Source organism: Paroedura picta, chromosome 2 (genome assembly GCF_049243985.1).
Source record: "Paroedura picta isolate Pp20150507F chromosome 2, Ppicta_v3.0, whole genome shotgun sequence".
Classification (NCBI taxonomy): Eukaryota; Metazoa; Chordata; class Lepidosauria; order Squamata; family Gekkonidae; genus Paroedura; species Paroedura picta.
In genome coordinates, this window is record NC_135370.1 from 168330152 (window position 1) to 168343575 (window position 13424).

General features: G+C 50.8%; 1 protein-coding gene across 4 annotated transcripts in view; it reads right to left on the reverse strand.

Moving 5' to 3' along the window:
- Positions 1-2242: 2242 nt before the first annotated feature.
- CDC42BPB (CDC42 binding protein kinase beta) overlaps positions 2243-13424 on the reverse strand; it is a 151987-nt gene continuing 140805 nt past the window's right edge. For 2 of the 4 annotated variants that reach the window (XM_077323750.1, XM_077323748.1), the window contains 7 exons: positions 10336-10433; positions 10138-10222; positions 8763-8880; positions 8547-8664; positions 5649-5754; positions 5469-5539; positions 2243-2519 (listed from right to left, as the gene is read on the reverse strand). In XM_077323750.1, coding sequence (XP_077179865.1) covers positions 2388-2519; positions 5469-5539; positions 5649-5754; positions 8547-8664; positions 8763-8880; positions 10138-10222; positions 10336-10433 — 728 coding nt within the window. In that variant the 3' untranslated portion in view covers positions 2243-2387. Of the gene's footprint in view, positions 2520-5468; positions 5540-5648; positions 5755-8546; positions 8665-8762; positions 8884-10137; positions 10223-10335; positions 10434-13424 lie in introns of all 4 variants that reach the window. The other 2 variants (XM_077323749.1, XM_077323747.1) reach the window with 1 other exon arrangement.

Genomic DNA, 13424 nt, shown 5'->3' on the forward strand with positions numbered 1-13424 from the left:
TTTCACTTGTCATTCACTTGTTCTTTCTATGCACTGTATCCTCAGTCCATTCCTTCTGCAATGGAATCATAAACCAAAAATAATTTGGAGCAGGGGTGGCCCAACTGTAGCTCTCCAGATGCCCACGGACTACAATTCCCATGAGCCCTTGCCAGCAGAATGTCTCAGGGGTTTCTCAACGGTAAACAAGTTGAGTAAGGTTGCTAAAAAGGAAGAGAGGAGAATGATGGAAGGCCGATTCAGGTCCCCAAGTCCGCGGAAGGTGGGGTATGAAACAATAAAATAAATAAACATTACCCCTCAGAAACTTGACAGGCATGCCCAACCCCCACCCCCAGACATACCAGCATGAGACAGGACGACCGGGAACTTTTAAAACCTCCCTCTTCTGCTTTATTGACTGGTAAATTGTTCAAAAATGTTCTCACAATTCAATAATTACAAAGACTTTAGACTTACATTTAAAAAAAAGAGAGTAAAAACCAGAATCCCCCCCCCCTCCCAAAAAGCAGTAGTGTCCGGCTCAAAGCGAGCCTCCGGGAATCTGAGAAAGAACAAATATCGTCGAACACTTAATGGGACAAAAATTAAATGTTGACTAGAGAACCCACTCGGCTTAAAACTAGAGCGATTAAGTGCCTGGTCCTGTACAGTGTTTCGGGGGGGGGGGGGGGCGGAGTATTAGCCGTGTCGGGATAGCGTTGGCCCACAGAAACCAGATTTCCCCCCCCTCCCTTTAAAAACAAGTGACTGTCATCGAATTGGCACGGAAGGCACACTAATGTGACTAGGACAAACGGGATATGCCAGCCACGGAATTAATTACACGCCTGTTAAAGGAAACATGATCACCGGGGGTGGGGTGGGGTGGGAATCTTTGGAGAGGGAAGGGGGGAGGTGGGGAAGAGGGGCTAAATGTATAATACATGGGAAGCATGAGATTAAATACACAGGCAGATCGGCAGTGCCGCGGCGCCTCCTGCGGCCGTAGCGAAATATACGGGATGGCACGGGGCACTGCGCCTCTGCTGACATGATCAATACTTCTGATTAGCAGTGGTGGTGGTGGTGGTGGTGGTTTCATGCAATGAAGGGGGAGGTGGCGGGGCAGGTGGGGGTGGAGGAGGAAGAGGCACCCTCATGCACACATCCTTCAAACGTTCCCGCTTTGGTTACCGATACGACAGACGGATGGTTGTGAGTCCTACACAATCCCTTCGATACGAGCAGCTTTGATAGGGAACGATCCCAAGAGAACGCTAGCTAGCTAATTTCTTTCTTTAAAAAAAAATGTAGTGTATCTTTTACACTGGAAGCACACACTCACACACGCACGCATACACATGTAACCAAAAAAAAAAAACCACACACACAAAAAGCCACAACCCTCCCAAGAGGAATTATGAGGTCGTCAGAGAAGATGGCAGAGTTAAAAAAAGGGGGAAAACAACAACAACAACCAAGCCCCTCTCTCTCACAGCAGTATCTGACTTGTGTTTTAAAAGTCCTGCCCTGACTGACGACAGCTGAGGAGGTCTTTTAAAAAAGCCCAAAGGAGGACAGAGGAAGCGGGGTAAGAAGAAAACGTCACTGGTAAAGAGAATGTATGTACAGCGGCTCCCAGGATGGAGGGAAAAGACATTTACAAAGCTGAGAATGTCTTGTAATGGCTAAATAGCGGAAAGGCCACGGACTAGAACCTCGGCTTCCGTTCGGGTTCCCGGCATCTCCTAACGACGCTGGGAATGGCTCTACGGCTTCCTACCCTTTTCCTAAACTTTGGAACGGGGGGGGTGGGGGTGGCGGCACAGGGAAAAGGGGAAGAATATCTTTCGCCAGCAATGTAAACTAAGCCCTGCTTTTAACTTCCTCGTCCAGGAGAGTCCATTTCTTTTTCCCGAACGGATTTCCTGCTCACGAGACATTACCTCACCCTATAGAAAAATAATATTCCTGACGTGGCTGAGAGGCCAGAGCTACCAGCCGTTCTTGTCTCTCTTTTTCTCCGGCTTCGGAAGGCAGCCTGCTCCTGGGTAGCCTTGAGCGTCTGCTGCAAGAGGGTGTCGCGGCCGTGCAGAAACGGAATCACCATCGGTTTAAGGACAAACAGTTTTGCGTTTGAGAAATATAACACTCCCCTCGCCTCGGTAAAGAAAGAACTCTCCCCTCCTCGGTATATTCTCTTCCCTTCCCCACAATCTGGACACGGAATTTTCTTACGCAGGGTTTGTTTGGGGGGGGGTTTGTTTTTGGTGCAACGTTAAGAAATCCAGTTATCAGTCTTGGCACTGCTGTTGGGAGACAGTTGTGTTCTCAAATACTCCGTGGAGTAGCGGAAGGTCCCGAGTGGAAAAGGGGGGGGGGAGCGGGCGTCACGGCCGGAGGGGTTATGCGTCACAGGTCGACTGGTCTAATCCGTCTAACGTCAGCTGATTCCTATGCGGAGAATTGGGGCTCGGAGGCCCGCTTGGGTTAGAGCTGTTGGAAGGTGTCGAGTGTTTGGTGGAATCCGAATCAGGCTATGAAAAAGAGTGAGAGAGAGAGAGAGAGAGAGACAGAACTATAGTCATTTTTTTAAAGGAAGAGGACGGAACACATTTCAAACGTGACAACTGACCCAATGCAGAGCGACAAGGGTTGACTATAGCAGGGGTAGTCAACCTGTGGTCCTCCAGATGTCTATGGACTACAATTCCCATGAGCCCCTGCCAGCATTTGCTCATGGGAATTGTAGTCCATGGACATCTGGAGGACCACAGGTTGACTACCCCTGGACTATAGAACGCCGGTCTCTTGAGGGTTCCGCAACAAGGCTCATATTCTGCAAGCAGAATGGCATTACGGAAACACAGCACTCTGCACCTGCTAAAAAACCCACAGCCCGGTCCCTGAAAAAAACCACTTTCCCTCTCTCCTTCCCTTGCAGGTAGGAAGCCAGCTGTGCAGAGGGAGGGAGGTGGGTGTGCACAAAAGCAGGCAAGAAAGAAAGGGTTAAAGCAGCCCATGACCCACTCTTGACGGCAGCCTTCAAGGCAATTTTGATCACTGATGGGGAGGGAGGGTGGGAAGAATCACAAAAGGAAGGAAGAAAGGGTTTTTCGTACCCCAGTTTTGAACAACCCGAAGGAGTCTCAAAGCGGTTTACCATTGCTTTCCCCTTTCCTCCCCACCACAGACACCCTGTGAGGGAGGTGAGGCTGAGAGAGCCCTGATGTTACTGAAGAAGAAGAAGAGTTAGTTCTTATATGCTGCTTTTTGCTACCCGAAGGAGTCTCAGAGTGGCTTCCATTCGCCTTCCCTTTCCTCTCCCCACATCAGACACCCTGTGAGGGAGGTGAGGCTGAGAGAGCCATGAGATTACTGAAGAAGAAGAGTTGGTTCTTATACGCCGCTTTTCTCTCCCCAAAGGAGTCTCAAAGCGGCTTACAATTGCCTTCCCTTTCCTCTCCCTGAGGCTGAGAGAGTTCTGAGAGAACTGTGGCCCGAGGTCAGACGGCTTTATGTGAAAGAGTGGGGAGGCATCAAACTCGGTTCTCCATATCAGAGGCTGCTGCTTTTAAGGACTCCACCATGATGGCTCTCGAAAGGACGCCTCCTGTCGAATTCGCTCCCAAGAGGGATGAAAAGCAAGAGCGTCTCTACAACCAGTTCCCTATGCAATGGCCCTGGCCAGCCCAAGCGGAACCGAAGGAGGAAGACTGAAACACAAGAGGAATCAAAACGCTGCCAGAAAGGCTAAAAATGTCACTCGGGAAGAAGGGCGTTTTGCTGGACAGCCCCTTCAGGCCACTGACCCCCACTGCATTGTCTGGCTACCTGGTAGTCCATGGGACTGTTTGAGGCTCTAAGCCGGCCACTTGGCCAACTTCCCAGTTATTTTGGGACCACAGTGAAAACGCTTAACAATGCGCCCGCTTCACAGAAGCCCGGCCACTGTGGCAGTCCATTTAATTGGAGGGAGGCGGAATTTATTTTTAGCGAACAGATTAAAAGGCGATATCGCTGACAGAGATACGGTCCGTGAGATTCCGCCGAGTTGTAAACAGCCCGTTTGGCTAGGAGGCAATTATTTAGACAAGATAAGCTGAGAGGGAGGCGATAAGGCGACGGGCCGAGGAGAGGGAACATCGGGGAGGCTTGCCTTTCACCATCTGCACACGCTTTGCACGGGTGGGAACCACCAAGCTACGAGTGTGCAAACTGTGCGCGGGTGTGGAGATGTGGCCTCCAATGAGGCAAGCAAAGTCTCTTCTTTTAGCTCCCTGGGAGAAGGCCGTGGTGAGGCAGATTCTCCTTGGTTATATGGCTGCTGCAGCCAGCGCAATGGGAAGAGATGCACAGGCAGGTCTTATGCAGTGCAAATGGAGTGGGATCCAGCAGAGGATTTCTGCAGGAGTGTGTGAGATTTGATAAGTCTCCCTGCCTCCTAGTATTCCTCCTCTCATGGTGTCTGGGAGGCATTTGGGCCTGTGCTGAGAGGGGGAGAATGCGAAGCAGCCCTTCTCTGCTGATAGAAATCCCTTCTGTCAGCAGAAGTTTCCGGTGGATCTGAGGGACTCAGATACGACAAGCAAACAGAAGCAATGTTTAAATAATGAGCAGATTTTCCTCCTTTGTGATAGCCCGCAGCATATTCACAAGCTCAAATGTGAGATAACTAGGATGCCAGCCTCCAGGTGGGACCAGGGGTCCCCTGGAATTACAGCTCCTTTCCGGAGTACAGTGGTGCCCGGGCTCTGAGAGATCTGCAACTGGGCCAAGGTCACTCAGCTGGCTGCCATGTGGAGGAGTGGGGGAATCCAACCTGTTTCTCCAGATAAGAGTCCGCTGCTCTTGACCACTGCACCAAGCTGGCTCAAGTGTCATGGCTTCGAAATATAAAGCGGCAGAATAATCAGACTAGGAAGGCAGCTGGGCTAAAAAAACCCACACCATCTGCACTTCATCCATTATTTTAAACTAGTAGTAAAGCCCGTTGTGTGCTGTAATGAGACGGGCACTAGCTCATAGCTTGGTGCGGGTTTAGTGCCTCACTTGGAAGCTGGCAGCCCTAAGAGGAGGTCTCTCTGTGCACAGCAGCCCTGACCCAAATCAAGTTCGAGCACACCTAGGAAATGTGGAATTCCAGAACACGAACCCACATCTATCAGGCAACCTGATCTCCTCTCTGCAATGATTATTTTTACTACTTGCAAGGCCTCCTGGCATTAGCTTTCCCGGGAATCAGGGCTTTTAGTGCAGAGTTAATCATACAGTTTGCCGTGAAAGGGACTTGGGCAGGCATCTAGGATAAAAATGTCTGGGTCTAGAGGGCTGGGAATTCTCAAACTGGGCCTTCTGGCTTACGCGATCGTATCCGTGCTGCAGCGAATTGGTTGTTGCCACACAAAGATGGGGTCTTCCCATTCAACAGTCAGAGCCCACGTCTGATTATAAGAGGGCGAGAGGGGCCTGTCGTCAGATCTCACCTCTTTGTCGAACTCCTGGTCCGGATCGGACATGCTCCTCAAGGGCATGGCTGCTCCCAGGTCACCCCCACCTGCAATGCAAAGATATGTTAAAAAATCTCCACTGTAAGAAAAGGGGGAAGGGGGAGAGAAAGCTTTCTCTAAAGCACAACTTATAAATAGACCTGCTTCGGTCCTTACTTGAAGAAGGCCAAGAAATGTAGCTTTTGTTTCTCTGCGGTGCCTGGCGTGAAATGTTGGTCGTGGGAGGACAAGCCTTTTCATCTTGTGAAGCTGGGAGGACGCTCTGCGGCGGAGAGGGAGATGCAGTCAGTCAGACAAGATGTTTCTTTAACAGAAGTTTCTTTTCTGTGAAACTTTTCAACAGAGTCTCCACCCCCCCCCCCAACAAAGCTTGAAAGGAATATTGCATTCGTAATGTTGTGATGTTGTAATCAGCTCAACTGAGAAAAGCTCAGGTAATACAAAGATATTTGTTTGAAAACAATAACCAATAAGGAGAGTGACATCCACCTCCCATTTGAACCAGTCCGCCCAAGTTCTGCCCAGCTGCTGGAAGCATGGTAACTGACATCATTGCTTTAGGATGCTTATGGCTGATCCTGCATTGAGCAGGGGGTTGGACTAGATGGCCTGTATGGCCCCTTCCAACTCTATGATTCTATGATTCTATGGCCTGTATGGCCCCTTCCAACTCTATGATTCTAGGATTCTATGATCTCAAGCAAGCCAGCCTGAACAGAAGTACAGATTAGTGGTGGGCACAGCGGTCCCAATCCGGATTGCTTCGGACGAGGCCAAAACCACCTTGGACTACGTCAGTGCCAATGAGTCAATGGCGCCATTGACATTCATTGGCATTTCTGCTTTCCTGCCTTTCCTGGGGCCTGGGGTGGGGTTGGGGAGGTTAAGTTACACCTGTTAAACTTTCAGGGTAGCTTTGCTCCAATTTTCAGAATAGGACAGACTCTCCATTGGATATAATGGAGAGATGGAGGCATCCTCTTTCGGAGCTCCTAGGATTGGGCCCCTTGGTCCAATCTTTTTGGAAATTGGAGGGGAGTCAGGGAAGACCCTCCCAGAGCTACCCGGAAAGTGTGATGGATGTAACTTAAACCCCCACTTCCCCAGGGTCCGGGAAATGCAGGGAAATAGAAATTCCCTTTAAATTTTAAACGGCTGTTCCGAGGTGGCTGCTTCGGCTCTGTCTCTTTGCCAGGGGGGAGAGGGGGGCAATTCAGACCGCCCCAAAGCAATCTGTCACCGAGGCAGCCCCGATCCGGCGCCAAAGTGGCCGTTTCAGGTTGATTCGCACATCCCTAGTACAGATGCTGCCTTTCTTATGCAACTATTTAATTTACAGGCTAATAAGCAGCCAAAGCAACAAACTGAATTTTCCTCTTAGGCTGGATGAGCCTCTTGCTGGTTTTCAGTAAACTGATTCACTGGCCTATCGTCACAAGTAACATCCACACGGCGATCTGGCCACAGAAATATGCCTTCTGGTGTCCTCAATCTGAAAACGGTTTGCTTTTTTCTGCCGGTGACATATTTGCAATAAATAAACGGAGATGGTATTAATAAAAGCCACAGTGGGGAAAACAGCAGTGAGTTTTTCCACTCCCCGTCGGCGGTTGGAAGGATGCTTGAACCCTACCCAGGCTAGGGCGAGGGGTCACCAGAGGAAGACATGGCTTTGGTTGGAGCAGCCAAAAACATGCTGGCTCGAGCATAGCGATCAGGGCAACGCACAGAAGCTCACGCACAGAAGTCAGCAATCCCCTGCAGCCTATTCGCCCCCTTGCCCCCAAACGCTTGCTGCAATGCCGGCAGGAAGACTCGACTATTCAGCCCACCTCAGTTCGGAAACAGGCTGCTCCTACCCTTGCTAAAGAGGCAGAGAAGGGACAGGAAGAGGAGTAGGAGGAGGAAGAAGCGTCCCTTTGGAGGAGGATTTCAGCAGAGACAGGCCTGTCTGATAGACGTGCTCAAAGTCTGCTGGAGGTGATATCAGAGCAGAGTGTCGGGAGGATGAAGAGGAAGGAAATCTGCTCTGTTATGTAAGACAAGACAAACAAAGCACTGGGGTGGGGGGGGAGGAAAGAGTTTGCAGCAGCCTTTTTCAACCTTCTGACTGTGGAGGAGCCCCTGAAATAAATGCTCAGGCTTTGAGGACCCCCGGAAGTGACATGTCAGCAGAAGTGACATCACCACCTGCACCCTTTGCCTCCCTTTCCCTGCCTTTACTGCCGCTACAGCAGCTTCACCTCGTGTGGGCTGGAAAGAAGGGGAGGAGCTAAGAAGACAATCCAGGCCCCCCCATGCTATGGCACAACCGACTGCCCCCTGCTTTGATTTTCACAGAATCACAGAATCATAGAGTGGGAAGGGGCCACACAGGCCATCTAGTCCCACCCCCTGCTCAACGCAGGATCAGCCCAGAGCATCCTAAAGCATCCAAGAAAAGTGGGTATCGAACCTTTGCTTGAAGACGCCCACAGCCTACCCACTGAGCCCTCTGTGCAAAGGCAGCCAACTATCTAGTTTGTGGCCAAGTGCATTAAGGCAGGAGGGGAAAGGCTGCAAACCCCTTTGGAGTTCCTGTGGACCCCTGGGTTGGAAATCCCTGGTTTAAAGAATGGTTGTTTAGAAAAACCATGACTGTACTCATAGCAGCGATGCCTGCTGGCTTTCAGTCTCCCTGGACATGTGTGCTCTTTGGTCACGGCAGGTTTGGCAGAATCTGGTGGGATGCCATCCCATGCCTAGGTGCAAAAAACGGGCATTTTGACTTGCATTGTTTCCCCTAACTGCGGAGAGGCTCGGGGTGACCGAGCGAGGGAGTCTAAAGGCAAAGCCAAGGCCCATTCCGGGGCACATCCCTGCCCATTGCGAGCGAGGAGAACTGGCATCTAGTCAGATCCGCTTAGTCTCACACTGGGCTGAAGGAAATACTGCCGTTGCCCTTTGAGGAAGCCTTCTGCCAGCTCATCCCTGAAGATCCGTGGGACGCGGCTGGGCGTACGGGGATGTCAACCAGTCCCCCAGGCACGAAGCAAACAGAACAGAGGGCTTTACCAGCGGGAGGTCCATGAGCACTTGCATCCCGTCTCCTGGTCCCATATGAGCCACGTGGTTGAAATTGGTTGGGTTCGAAATCATTTTGGATCTGAGTTCAGGGTCTCGGAGCATCTCCCTAAAAAACAAGGAGCGACGAAAGGAGGTCATGCTGGATAGGTTCTCTGCTGCCGTCAGGGGGCGGAGGGGGGAGGCCCGGAGGGACCTGAGGCTCACCGTCTTTGTTGCAGTCTCTCTTCTTCGGGGACTTTAAAGACGAATCTTCGTTTGCTTCGCGTGCGAAGCATTTGCTTCTTGCTGTTATCGGATGTTTCTGGCACACTTAGGGCCGCTCCTGCTGTAACAATACGTGGAGAGGTTATACAGACGAGGACGTCATATGCCGGAAAGACTGGGCGAGCCCTGAGGGAGTGAATGGGGCTTCTGCTTTAGAAATAGTCAGCATGTTGATTTAAGATCATTATGAATAGAGGGCCCAGGAATCTGCAGAGGTCGAGGGCACCGTGATTGCGACCTCACAGTCGACAACACATTTACACACACACAGAACAGACGATCTCCCCTCCCGTACAATTTCCACTTGCTTTGCTCTCCCCTCCTCAATTCTTACACTGGATTGCGGTGATTTGCGGGACTAAGTCTATACAGGATTGCACCGTTATGATCTCAGTGCCATCCTGAGACGCTGAAGAATGGGGAAGGGTAATAAAGGCGGTGGCATAAAATTCAACAGACGTAAACTGCCGGGAACTTTTGTAGGGGGAACAGCCATCTTTTATGCTTTTGTGTTTTCACTGTCTACTCGAGTATCATAGCAACTTTAATAGCCGAGGCGAGCCTGATTTCACCACCGTTGGGAAGCTAGGCAGGGTGGGCACCTGGATGGGAGATGACTGAGGAAAATCGGGGTCGCTGTTCAGAGGAAGGCAAGAGCCGACCCCATCTGCTCATCTCTTGCCTTGAAAACCCCGTGAGATAGAACCTGGTGGGTTACCAGGAGGCCGTTGTGACTGGACAGCGGCCCTTGATTAAAGTTTTCATTCAGGACAAGCACAACTTCCCACTCCCCCCTAGAACAAAACCCTGAAGAATGCCTTTAGCTAGAAGCCCAACTCATTAAAAACACCCCTCTCCAATCAAAGCTTCAGTTGCTCACACCACGGGTAGTCAATCTGTGGTCTTTCCAGATGTTCGTGGACTACAATTCCCATGAGCCCCTGCCAGCAAACTCTGGCAGGGGCTCATGGGAATAGGACTCCATGGATATCTGGAGGACCACAGGTTGACTACCCCTGGCTCAGACCACCACTGAAAGCAGGGATGGGCAAACGGTGGCCCTCCAGAGATCCATGGATTACAATTCCCATGAGCCCCTGCCAGCATTCGCTGGCAGGGGCTCATGGGAATTGTAGTCCATGGACCTCTGGAGGGCCACAGTTTGCCCACCCCTGACTTAAAGCGTGCATCTAATTTTAGACAGTCCCCCTTCCCCTCCCCTTTCCCCACTGCACTCCTACACACGAAAATGCAATCGGCCGTTTCGAGAACGGGTTTTCATCGCCCCGTCAGCCCTTCTCCCAAAAACACTAACCTGAAAACTTATTCTTGAAATAGATGAGCCGGGCAGGTTCGCAGCTCAGGAGGTTCAGCGTGCCGGTCACATTAAGCGGTCTGATCTGTCGCAAAGGCCAAGACAGAGAAACGTCAATGCCTCGTTGACATGATCGCAGAGAAACTATTGGCGGACCGAGAAGGGGTTTCCGTGGACAGGAAGAGGCGAGCTACCTACCCTTCTTAAGCCAATGGTCTGAACCCATTCCATAGTGTTCACGTCAAAGACGTCCACGCCGTATTCGCTGTAGATGGTTAAATAGAAGGCATTGCAACCTGGAGGGACGACACACAGAAGGAGTTCATGTTCAGTTTTGGGCACCCCAGTTGAAGAGGGATGTGGACAAACTGGAGCGTGTCCAGAGGAGGGCAAGAAAGATGGTGAGGGGTTTGGAGACGGGCATGTATGAAGAGGGGAGAGGGGATTTGATCACCATCTTCAAGTATTTAAAAGGCTGCCATATAGAGGATGGAGCAGAGTTGTTCTCTCTTGCCCCAGAGGGACAGACTAGAACGAATGGGATGAAATTAATTCAAAAGAAATTCTGCCTAAACATCCAGAAGAAGTTCCTGACAGTTAGAGCAGTTTCTCAGTAGAACAGGCTTCCTTGGAAGGTGGTGGGTTCTCCATCTTCGGAGATTTTTAAACAGAGGCTGGAGAGCCATCTGACGGAGAGGCTGATTCTGTGAAGGCTCAAGGGGGTGGCAGGTTACAGGGGATGAGCAATAGGGTTGTGAGTGTCCTGCATAGTGCAGGGGGTTGGACTAGATGACCCAGGAGGCCCCTTGCAACTCTATTATTCTATGATACTATGATTCTACATGCTTGATTGAGAGAAGAAGCACACCACAATTCTTTTCCTCCACTGCTGTTCCACAAGCACATATGGTTGGCTGGAACCAACTCTAGTTAGGCCTAGATCTCACTGAAGCCAATAAGCCTTCTGCCAGAGCTTGCTCCGTTTCAGGCTGCAAGTGGAAATGTGCCTGATGGAATACTCAAACTAGGAATAAAATGTGACTTCCTATGAAGCATAGCAAGAATATATCAAGACAGAATGGAAATAGCTGCCAGAGGATACAGTCACAACCACATGCATAGACAGCTTCAAGGCAAACTCATGGAAGACAGGTCTATACGTGGCTACTAGTGGTGACTAGGGAGTCTCAAAGATTATAGGCAGTACAACTTTGAATAGCAACGCCAGGAGGCAACAGCAGAGAAAAGCCTCGGCCTCTGTCCTTTAGTTAAGGGGTAGTCAACCTGTGGTCCTCCAAATGTTCATGGACTCCAGTTCCCATAGCCTGAAAAGGTGCATTGCAGACACAAAACTTCCACCCACCCCGAGAGCTTATGGTGGAATGTAACTTTTTCAGACCACGATGAAGCAAACAATTTGGCTGCAGAGATTTCGCTGCTTTAGGCGTTTGCAAACAAACAAGGCTGAGTCCTGTGGGCGATGATGCCAGTTTGAACGTCCGCCCCACATCTAGTCCATTACGTGGGAGAAAAATGTAAGCCGCGGCTAGGAACCAAGACCCCTCGCCCGGAGGGCACAGGCTATTCCAACCTCACTAGACCTTGGAAGCTGAGCAGGTTCAGCCCTGATTAGTACTTGGGACTGGAGAGCGCCAAGGAAGCCCCGGGTGGCTATGCAGGGGGCAGGCAATAGCAAATAGGGTTGCATACTCCGGCGAGCACCAAAGCCCGAGGTGGCCAGCGCTGCAGCACGAACGGAAGGGGTGGTGCTGGCGCACCAGCTGGTGCCCGCACAAAGGTGCAGAGCTCAGCGCCTGGGTGTGGGCCCTGGCTGGTGTGCCGGCACCGCCCCTCCCATCCGCGCCACTGGCTGCTTTGAGCTTTGGTGCTTGCAGGAGCGTGCAACCCTAATAGCAAACCCCCTTGAAAGCCTTATAGAGTTGCCATTCGTCAGCTGCAACTGGAGGGTGCTTTCCCCTGCAATGGGTGGCCAAGGCAACAAGCAATGCTATGGATATTCATTTCCTTCTTTTTCAGAAGATCTAACAGTTGCCCAGTTATCTACGTAAAAGGCTTCTGCATTTATATGCTCTTATGTTCTATTGGCTGCCGTCTGAGCGATGTAAACCTGGCTGACTGACTGACTTCCCAGACTGAAGATCACCAGAAAGGAAGAACTGAAGGATACAGAAGCACCAACGGGCCTCTCTTTATGGCATTCTCTGTAGCCGGGCAGATAGATTGTAGCCGGGCAGGTAGACCTATTCTACAACTGGCCGGGCAGGTAGACCTATTCACAGTGTTTAGTCTGCCTGAGTAAATAATGGAGAGAAAGAAAGGAAGTGCTGGAAGTGGCTAATTTTGTCCTTGAAAGGGAAGGAAAGAAGCAGTGGGGAAGTGTGATGTGCTGGGGCCCTGGGATATTCTCTACAAAACATTTTTTTCCCAAGCAATTGATGACCAAGCAAGGCAACCAGTTCCTCCTGCTACATGGCACAAAGTTAGAGGAAAGCTTTGAAATATGCAGTGTTTTTCTTTATGATGCTTCTGGCAGGCTTCAAAACCCTGGCATGCCCTCCAAGCCCCGCCCCTTTTAGAAACTTGCTGTATTAGACTAAAAGCAGTGGAGTTGTGTTTCTCATTGTGACCCATCTGAAAGCAACAGCCCTCCCTTCTATCCTCAGCATTTGGGTATCGAAGGTGTGTGGCTTTGAACCTGGAGCTTCCAAACAGCCGGAGTGGGACAGCGGCTTCTGTGCTGGACTGGGATGTGGGGCAGCCGGATCGGAGTCCCACATTCTGCCCTAGAAACTCAATGGGTGATTCTGGGCCAGTTACTCACTCTCAAGCTAACCCATCTCACAGGGTTCCCGAGAAGGTCCCCCCACTGGGGAGAAGAGACGGGTTACATAAATGTCATCATTATGTATTTTCTATCTATACCGGGGGGGGGGGGGGCAAATGGTGGCTCTCCAGATGTCACAGAATCATAGAGTTGGTCATCTAGTCCAACCCTGTGCACAATGCAGGGTCTCCCAACTACCTGCCTACCCACAGTAATCCCAATTCCATGCTCAAGTGATCCCCCCCCCCGAAAATCTCCATAATCCAGCCTGGACTACAGGAAATTCACCAACCAACTCACAGGGGTAATCAGCAATTCCTTGCATACCCAGCAATCCCTGGGTATTGCACTGGCACATCCCTTCCTGCCCACCCACTCAAAATCTGCCTAAGTTCACAGAATCAGCATTTCTGTTAGATCAGGAGTAGTCAATCTGTGGTCA